Source organism: Athene cunicularia, assembly GCF_003259725.1.
Source record: "Athene cunicularia isolate RWA chromosome 2 unlocalized genomic scaffold, athCun1 chr2_part1, whole genome shotgun sequence".
Taxonomy (NCBI): Eukaryota; Metazoa; Chordata; class Aves; order Strigiformes; family Strigidae; genus Athene; species Athene cunicularia.
In genome coordinates, this window is record NW_020799095.1 from 7,549,610 (window position 1) to 7,559,603 (window position 9,994).

At 41.1% G+C, this 9,994-nt stretch overlaps 1 protein-coding gene and 1 long non-coding RNA gene across 2 annotated transcripts in view; both read left to right on the forward strand.

Moving 5' to 3' along the window:
* ENTPD3 (ectonucleoside triphosphate diphosphohydrolase 3) overlaps nt 1-9,977 on the forward strand; it is a 22,194-nt gene extending 12,217 nt beyond the window's left edge. The window contains exons 6-10 of the mRNA XM_026843532.1: nt 1,811-2,041; nt 2,490-2,762; nt 2,861-2,971; nt 3,441-3,578; nt 6,578-9,977. Coding sequence (XP_026699333.1) covers nt 1,811-2,041; nt 2,490-2,762; nt 2,861-2,971; nt 3,441-3,578; nt 6,578-6,811 — 987 coding nt within the window. The 3' untranslated portion in view covers nt 6,812-9,977. The remainder of the gene's footprint in view (nt 1-1,810; nt 2,042-2,489; nt 2,763-2,860; nt 2,972-3,440; nt 3,579-6,577) is intronic.
* LOC113477294 overlaps nt 1-9,994 on the forward strand; it is a 21,544-nt gene extending 11,550 nt beyond the window's left edge. Inside the window, exon 3 of the long non-coding RNA XR_003397876.1 lies at nt 9,911-9,994. This is a non-coding gene — a long non-coding RNA (uncharacterized LOC113477294). The remainder of the gene's footprint in view (nt 1-9,910) is intronic.

Consider the following 9,994-nt stretch of genomic DNA (forward strand, 5'->3'; position numbering starts at 1 on the left):
CCAATTATGGTTACAGGCAAAAGGCAGATTCGATTGGGGAAGAAAAAGAACATCAATTTAATTTAAACTCCACCACCACCAATTAATTTACCAATCAAACAGAGTAGGGCAGTGTGAAACACAACCACATCTTAAGAACACCTTCCCCCTCACCCGTCCCTTTCTTCCTGGGCTCAGCTTTGCTCCTGATTTCTCTACCTTCTCCCACCCAGCGGTGCAGGGGGGCAGGGAATGGGGGTTGTGGTCAGTTCATCACCGTTGTTTCTGCTTCTCCTTCCTCCTTGGAAGGAGGACTCCTGGCACTCTTGCCCTGCTGCAGCGTGGGGTCCCTCTCACGGGACACAGTCCTCCATGGACTTCCTCCGACATGAGTCCTTCCCATGGGCTGCAGCTCTTCACAAACTGCTCCAAGATGGGTCCCTCCTACAGGCTGCCATCCTCTCAACAACAAACTCCAACAGTAGGAGCTTCCCTCAGGTTTATGGCCTTCTTCGGGCACAGCCACCTGCTCTTGCGTGGGGTCCTCCATGGGCTGCAGGTCGGCATCTGCTCCACCGGTGACCTCCGTGGGCTGCAGGGGCACAGGCTGCCCTCTCACCATGGGCTGAGGGGGGTCTCCGCTCCGGCACACCTCCTCTCTTCCACTGACCTCAGTGTCTGCACAGGTATCTCCCTCACAACCCTCCTTCTACCAGGTTCTCCTTCTTAAATGTGTTATCGCAGAGGCACAACCACCATTGCTCATTGGCTCAGCCTTCACCAGAGACGGGTCTGACTTGGAGCTGGGGGAGCTTCGAGAAGCTTCTCACAGGAGCCACCTCTGTAGTGCCCTCCCCTGCTACCAAAACCCACCACACACAAACCCAACACACATGCTAATTTTAATAATCCAAATATCAGATTCTATATGGCAGATTCGTAAGGACTGCAAAACACTGTGAAGCCAGTTTAATATAGAGAGTTATGTGAAGATCTTCTTGTTAGAATATCACTAGTAGGAGAAAGAAATTTTCACCATTTTTGTGACAATGGACTAGGAGTCAAATTCTTCTAGGGGCTGTTAATGGGAATCTTTCACTGTAGAATTTTCTTGTGAGTGTATTTACCGGCCATAAAGTTTCTCTTCCCTTCTTATGTATATATTCATATCATCATGCTCAGTAAATAATGCTACAGTAAATATCGAGATAGTCATAAATCTATATTTTGCACTGTGACTGTGTACATCAAATACAGAATTTGGGGGATGTTTTGGGCAACAGGGAAAAATGCCAGCTGAATAGATCAAATTTATTGCCACTGCAGTTTCAGCAAAGGAAATGTACAGAATAGGGTCCTTGCTCTTCTGATTTTGATGGAGCTTTCATTTGACTTTTCTGTGTTTGTCACTCTCCTTTCCTGTGTGATCTCTTCAATATTCTATTCCTTTAATAATTCTTCTTGCCTTGAAACAAGCAAATCTCCACAATATTTCTATCCAGATTTGTTCAAGATCTCATGGGTATCTGGACTTCAATTCCCTGCATTCTAATACAGATACTGATCTGGCTAGTCCTGGGCTTTGATCATTGTGCTGTCCTCTGAGTTGAAAGCTACACTGCATTCCATTTTCCATCTTCCAAGATTATTTCACTTTGTAAAAGTACAACCGTCTTATGCAAAAAACATCTGCATGTTTTCCTTGGAGCTAAGATTTTTTTGGGGGCAGGGGGGGGAAAATCTCAAAAAGTTATGTAAAGAGTCTAAAAGCTTGAAGGGAGACCAAGCAGATTATATTTCTAATTGGCCTTGTTTTTATTTTTACATGCAGAGAAACCTTTGGAGGACATGGGTCCATCCTTATGGAAAAGAAACTATGGGTGCGCTGGACCTTGGAGGAGCTTCCACTCAAATTTCATTTATCTCGGAGGAGCCTCAGGAGAACTTCAATAGCACCTTGCAAGTGAAGTTGTACGGTTACAGCTACAATGTCTACACTCACAGCTTCCAGTGCTATGGGAGAGATGAAGCTGAGAAAAGGCTTTTAGCATTGCTGCTCCAGGTCCGTTTCAGGTCCTTTGCTATGTTGCTCTTGCAGGTGTTCAGTAATTGTCTGAGCAGGTTCTTAGGCTTGTGTTCACTTCCCTTTGGTGGAGTTTGAAAACGCCAATAAGAGCTCTGTTGTGCTTAGTTGTGGGCAAACACACTTAGGTTTTATACATAGATCTTCATATTTGTTAAAAATTGGTGAGAGTTTTGTACCATTTGACAAGAAGGCCCAGCTTTCTGTAAGCATTTTGCTGATCTTGCCAGTGATTTTTGAGAAAGGGGTTCCAATGAGTTACAACAGTCAGCAATGTTGTACTGATCAGCCATGACAGAGAGAGAACAAAAATACATGCATATGTGGTTTAGAAAGATTCCTGTAGTTAATGTCAAATTAGGTCTGTCTTGTGTTTGAGTAGCTTTTATTGTTTGGGTTTTTTTGTTTGCTTGCTTGTTTCTTCCAGAAATCAAACACCAGTTCCAATGTAGGTAATCCATGTTACCCTCAGAATTACAGTACTGCATTAACGATGAAGTACTTCTCTGGCAGCCTTTGTACACAGTCTCTGAGACCAGCAAATTACTACCCAAACCAGCTTGTGAACTTCCATGGAACAGGAGACCCAGGTCTGTGCCAGGAGATGGTTTCTTTATTGTTTAACTTCACTGCTTGTAGAGATGGAGAAGACTGTCCATTTAATGGAATACATCAGCCAAAAGTTAAAGGCAGTTTTGTGGTAGGTTTGCAAACACAGCATTTCTTCTTGAGTTTTCTTGCCTTTTAATTTCTGTAGTTCTGACAGTAACAGGCCTGTCATCTACTCCTTTTCTATAGGCTTTCTCAGGATTCTACTATACAATTAATGCTTTGAATTTATCTGGGCACTTTTCCCTAGCTGACTTCAATTCAAGTATGTGGTTTTTGTGTTCACAGAGCTGGGCACAGGTAAGTGGGTTGCTTGGGTTTTATTTTTTAATTTTTTATTTTGTATCTGTAAAAGGAAGATATAAAAAGGACATGGACTGGGCAAGTATTCAGAACTCTTCAGAAGTCTGTATCAACCTCAACATTTGTTTCCACGCTGTGCTTCAAACCATGTAGTATTTCTCGCATGCTAGGTTTTGAAATTCCATCTCATAGATTTAACCATGCTGTAAAGATAGCATATAAAATTTAGGAACCATAACGTTATCAATCTTTCCTCTACAGTTTTATTTTTATTTTCATTTTTTACCACATAAGTTATATCACTGTCAGGGTCTGTCTTTTTCTAAACCTCTGTATCTAGTTGTCCACAGTTTTGTTTCTGAAAAATGCTAATAAATTCTAAGTAGAATCCAAAGTAGTCTCTAGTTAAAAACCAAAAGCATTTTTTTCATAATTTACATGTTTTAAAAAAACTTTTTGCTTTCAGCTCCAGTTTATGCTGCCTAAATTTGAAGAAACATATGCGAGATCCTACTGTTTTTCAGCCAGTTTCATTTATTACTTGCTTGTACATGGTTACAACTTTGATGCAGAAACTTGGCCACAGATACGTTTTCAAAAGGAGGTGAGTAATAATTATTTCCTCCTCCTGTTATTTTAATCCAAAGAAGTTTAGGAGGAGACAGAACATGCAGCAGCCTAGAAAAATATAATGGCTGTAAAAACAACCTTTGTAAATGTCTGTCAAATGTTTGGTATAAGACAAAGCCACTTTTCAAGCCTCAGTAGCAATTTCAGCCTTGTTCCAGAAGTTGCAGCATTACTTGGAGATGCTGCCTAGATTCATTTAAAGAGCTTTAAGCAAGGATCAAATAACTGTGTTTTAAACCTTGCCCAGTTTGTTGAAGTAGTAGCAGTGATCTGCCTGAAACACCTCACCAGTCAAGGTCAGTTGAAGCTAACTCTGCTGAGCTGGACAGGAGAAATCCCACTTTTCTGCCTGCTGGCAGATCCTTGGAGGAACCAGCAGAGCTGGTTTGTAGTCAGTGAGTGGTGTTGAAGCAACTAGAGCAGTTTTCATCCTCACCTGGCACATCCATCTGTGCTGTAATCTGGTTCTCTGAAATAAGAATGTATATTGATGGAGTATTGGCTTTCAGTTGGCAGAGAGAGAAGGCTTACAATGTTTGTGTAATAGCTACCCTCTCTTTCCTGACCTCAATTTTTCTCCTAAAAAATAGAGTGCTTGGACCAAACTTGTCCATTCTAAAGCTATTGCTAAGAAATTTTCGCTTTCGAATTGGAAGGCATGGCAACTTATTTAAGACTGACTGTTACATCAAGGAGTGTGGTCCCTGCAGTGCTCTGACTCCATCCTTTCCTCTCTGCTACTGTACAGAGTCTTATTCTAAAACCTTGTCCCAGACCATCTCTTAATCTCTATATAGTCTGGAAATGCTTCAGCACTTGAATGCAAACCCAACAAAAGAATGGATTGTAGATCTTCATGGAGTATTCTTAAATGCAGGGTATGCTGGCAAGCTGTGAATTGGAAATTGTAAGTATTTTCTGAACAGTCGTATCTGTTACTGGTGCACTAAGGAATCAGTCAGGATTTTCTTGCCTTATTTTGTCCGCTGGTGGACAACCATTAGGAGCTCTGGAGGACTGTCCAGAGTTTAGCTCTTCTACCAGGAAATCAGCAGAGAGCTTACTTTGGGATGTTAATTTGGGCCTGGTGGGGGATGGATTTGTCTCAGTATTTAAATATATCTTGTATTGTCCCCAGCAGATGGGAGCAACCAAACACAGCAACGTTTTTCTGTATTTAGCCAAGACTATAAAAATACTGAGCAAAATAAAACCCCAAAAGGCTTATTTGAAATTAACACTTTGTTACCTAGATTTTACACTAGGGTAATCATGAAACTCCAAAAGGAAAAACTACATTCTCTTAGATAGATCTGCCCCTACTAAAATAATGAAACCTAATGTTAACTGATCAGCTAAGCTGCCCTAGAGATAACAGCTCAGTTTCTCCAAGAGTGGAGGGTAGATTTTTTTTTTTGCCTGTGCTAGGAGCATATTTCTTTTTAATTAATGAAAAGAACCTTAATCCAATGCTAAGATCTGGGCGAGATCTAGAGCTGGATGATTTGCAAATGTTCTAAGCCTGAGAATCAGCTTTTCCCCTCACTCAGCAATGAAAAATCATCTTGATCCATCTTACCTCTTTGCTCACCTGTCATATTCCAGTTCAGGTTGCTGTAGCTTTCTTTTTATCAGTTAACCAAAAGGTATTAAGATATACATAAGTACAAAGAGGACCAAATATTATAGGCTCTTGTGGCCTCCTACAACCCGTAGCTGACTGTTCATTGAAGACATTAATTCATTTATTAAAGTTCATCCCTCAACTTCATCATGATGCTTTTTATACAAGAATAACCAAAGAGGTTTGGTTTCCCAAATTTAAGCAAACTACTTATGGGCAGCCATTCAGACAAACTCTGTAGCTGCAGAGTGAGATGGCCTGTAATAAAGTTGGAAAGCCAAATGAGTTTGGGAGAGCTGACTGGTTGCAGAAGAGCACAATTCCAGCTTTGTCTGTCCTGTAGTATACCCTAGAACTACCTGGAGTGATGAAGGTGGTGCAGGCCCTTTGAAAAAGAAAGCAAACTATGCTATAGTGTAAACCAAACACATGTGTAGCTGGCCATCTAGGCTAGCCCTTGTTTAATGAGTTCTACTGATACCTTTCCAAATGCCTTATTTTTTCACTCTCAACAGATTTATTTTTTTTAAATTGTAGTTTGATTTGTAGGAGGCAGTGATATGTACTTACATGTTTTATATAAATAGGCAAACATGCTCTGTCTGCACCCTTTGATCCTGTGCTTGTCAAGTGGCAGGATGATGATTTAATGAAAAAGACAGTGGAAAATGAAACTCTTGCTCAAATTAGAAGTGGGGAAAGACAGCAAAGTGGGAGGACCATGGAGCGAATACAAACATAACCCCTTTGCTTTTGTTTCACCTGTTTCTAAGTAGTTTTCCACTTATGTTTATTTTTTAAATGGAATAGCCTAGTGCTGGTTCTTTTGCAGGCACAAAACGCATCATGAAACAAAAGATGATTAATGGATTTGCTGCTTTGGGGACTTTACCCTGGCCGCCTCTTTGCCTGTGTCAGTGGGACTCTTTGTGGGGGTTTTTTGTTTGCTTGAACTAACTAACATTTTAGGATTTGGCTAAGGTGAGGACTAATTCTAGGAATTAGCACAGTAGTGCTGATTTTTTACTTTTTTTTTTAAAAAGTGTGTTTCTTGCACAGAAAATCCCCTAACTGGCTGTCTGTATATGTACTACACATCCTTATAGTCATCCATCTAATGCCTGTACCTCACTTCCTTAGCCCATTTACTGACCAATTTTAGTAGCATCCTCTGAAACTACAAAAAAAGGGTAATTTAAAATGATTCTGTATCTTCTTTGCATGCTCTGCTAAAGTTTTCTCTTTGCTAACTTAAAAAGCAGTTGCCAGTATCAGCAGTTGAACTTCTGGAACCTCTTTACTTTGCCTGGGAAGTCCATGGGAATAGGACTCTTCTGTCTTTATTTCAGGTGGGTAACAGCAGTATAGCATGGTCACTTGGTTACATGTTAAGCCTCACGAACATGATTCCAGCAGAAGGCAAGCTGATCCAAGTACCTCTGAAACCTGCTTTGTTCACTGGGCTCCTCATCTTCCTCACAGCAACGGCATTGTTGTGTCTTCTCTTCCTTGTTTACTTGTGTATTGTTTCACGTAATCGGAAGAACATGAGTCGTGTTGAACATGTATTTATTCCAGAATGAATGAACTTCACTGAAGACAAAAAAAATTTTATAGTTTTATTAAGTTAAGTAGGACTTTATTTTTGAAAAATGGAAGACGAGAAAAAGACAGGCAAAAAGACTTCAGGATCAGAAGCATATAAACAGAAGAGACACAAAGGAATGTTTAATATGTTGAATTGGAGTGGTTTTGAAATATTTTGGTAATTGTTTCCATACAACCAGTTTGTCCAGGGTGCAGCAGAGAAAACATGGACAGATATGTCACTTTGCTTGATAAGGGATTAATAGGCTTTTCCTATCAGGTACGTATTATTTATTTGTTCGTTAACCCTGCGCTACCTGGTAAACTCAAGTGGTGATGGATTTGATCATGGTGGAGGTTGTTTAAGATAAAATTAAACAAGTCAGTAGGAACTGTGAGAGGCAAGAACATGGTAGCTGTTCCTGTGTGCAGTGCTGACACTAAAAGCCCGCAAATAATCTGATTTCTGAAACTGGAACAAGCACTGGGTAATGACAGGAACTGAGAGGAACAGCTGGGATAGAATTGTTTCTATTGCTGTTCCAAACTGATTGATCCCCACCACATAAAGGTGTAATAAACTACCAACATTTCTCAGGGCTTTCAAGCCTGTCTAAAACAGCTGTATCATTTGGTACTACGGAGATCTTGGAATGCCTCTGCTGTGGTATGTAAGATTTGCTTTGAAGGTGGAACAAAATGCTTTCATACTTTAGTAACTGAAACTAAATTTGAATGTCTCATAGTTACCTCCAGAACCCACTGGAGTTTTCAGTGTCCTTTTCTCTAACTTCCACAGAAACACTTCCTGTAGGTTCTCATACTGAAACACGGACTTGTACTCCCTGTGTATTGTCGATGTCGGACAGTGGCAGTCAGTACTGACCTCTCATGTACATATTATTTCAACTGTCTGGATAGAGTCTTAGACCTGGGACCTTTTGAAGCATTGACATGTTAAGCCCTTCATTCAAGGCCAGGAGGAATAGGAGTCAGTCTGCAGGCCAGCAGAACACCCTTTCTGTAGTGGGTTTGGGAACACATTGCTGGAGCTGCAGTCCATGGCTGTAATGCCTTGATCAGCCTTTCCACTGTCCTGGCCTCGGTGTTCCTTCAGCAGCACTAAGATCTACCTAGCAGATGCTTCTGTCTAGCACATTAACTCCAGAGCTTTCCTGGAAGTGCTGCTCCAAAGAGCTGACTTCCTTGAAAGCCCAGGCATTCTTCCCCAAACCCTTCATTCCCTTAAAATGTAAGACTACAGTTTTACCCACTGCTCAAGGAGTCTCCCTTTTACCTGTCTGTCTTTTGTATAGCTTTGGTCTTCAGCTGGCTTCTGAAATAACCCTTGAAATAACCCTGCCACATCATCTGCCATCTCTTCCCTTTGTGCACCCTTTCTGTTAATTCCTCTTAATATTGCTGTAACGTGATCTGTGAAGCTGCAGGGGGAATACATCTTGAAGGGTCTAGGAGTTAGCAGAAAGAAGGGATTGTTGTACTCTTCAGAACCTGCAAGAGGAGAAAAGAGTATCTCAGCTTCACTTCCCTCCTCCTCTTCTACCAGGAGGCTGCCCAGATTCAGTACCTACATGGAGCTCCATATTTCTCCAAACGTCCTGCAAATAGCTGCTGCCAATCACTTTAATACATTCCTCCCTCTCCATCTTCTCAGGACTGCTTCCCTCTGTGTGTAGTTTCCCTTGCACCTTTCCTCTCTGAAGGGATGGTTACTCATTTCATGCACGGAGTTTTCCAGTGTGAGAAAGTAATAACTAAAAGGAGATTACTATATCCAACATCTGTTGCTAAGAAGCTAAAGCCTGTGAGACTGCCTGAGTAGTGGTTTTCACACAGGTGTTTTGCATGTAAGAGATCTACTTGATGTATATGCTCAAAAGTCAATATTGGGTTATGAATTCCAATGGCACATAACGTGTTTTCTATCCCTGTATTGATTAGGTTGTGAGGCAGGAGAACAGTGGCCAGTGTTTTTACCCATGAATTATATTTTCAGTTTCTGTCTTTTGTTTCTGTATCACCTTTGCACTTTCAGGTTTGGTTATGGGGTTGGGGTTTTGTTTTCTTTTTTCGCAGGCTGATAGATGATTTGAAAGAAACTAATTTATTTTTTTTTTTCCTATTTAAAAAGTTAGTGATTTTTTTCAAGAGGAGCAGCAGTGAGGGCTTTGTCCCTTATCTGTTGGTATATTGCTATGTCCCTTCAGTCTTACTGGAGTAGCAGTACTTAAAATAAGGCAGAAGGTATTACAAGGTGATGGAGTGTTCTGTGACTCCCAGGTTATTTCTGATAAAACGTAAGATTTATTTCACAATGCATGGACATTACAGAGGATGGCATCAGAGAAAAGCCTTACTTTATTTTGTGTGGTTGATCTGGAAATGCAGTGAAGGGTAAAAAAGACACCATTAAAACTTTTTTTCCAGCAGCTAAATTTCTGCTGAAAATTTTATTCTGTGATACTTACTTGCCATACAAAACCTTTACTTTGCTTGTGAAGGGCAGGTCCACTCGTGTGTGATTTTGCACAAATGGAACACACGTGGAAGTTATTCTCCTTACAGTTGGCAGCTAAAGAACAAGTACATTTGTTCAAGAATCGTTTGGACTTCCAGATATACTTGGATAGATTGAGTATCTATTCAAAGAATGACCTCCCTCCATTAATCACCTTCTGTTTCCCTTTTTCAGTATTTCCCTCTTAATCCTATGTCTATAACCTCCATCCTGTATCACCAGGATACCCACCTCTTCAGCCTTACCTCTCCCACCAGTTCCAGCAGGGCAAGCTGGAACTATTGCACTTCTAGCCAGGCAAGCTTCACTGCCACAGCTTACAGCTTCTTCTAAGCCAGCACCATGGCTGCAGTTCAGGAGTCCAGTAAAAAACCAGCTGGCTGGGAATGGCAGCCAGCTTAGCTGCCCTGGTCTGTAGTGGTTGCTCCAGGAGGGGAGGGGAGGCGAGGCAATGGGGATGGTAATGCTGTCTGTAACCATAGCTAGATCCTCCCCCAAGGGAGAGTGGAACCAGACTAAGGGTGTAATGTCCTGTCAGCTAGAACTGAACAGACAGTGGGAGTGTGTACAAACTTTAGGTTATTTATCTTTTTATACTCTTTACTCTCTCCTTATGAAGAATAATAAAAGTAAGTTGTGG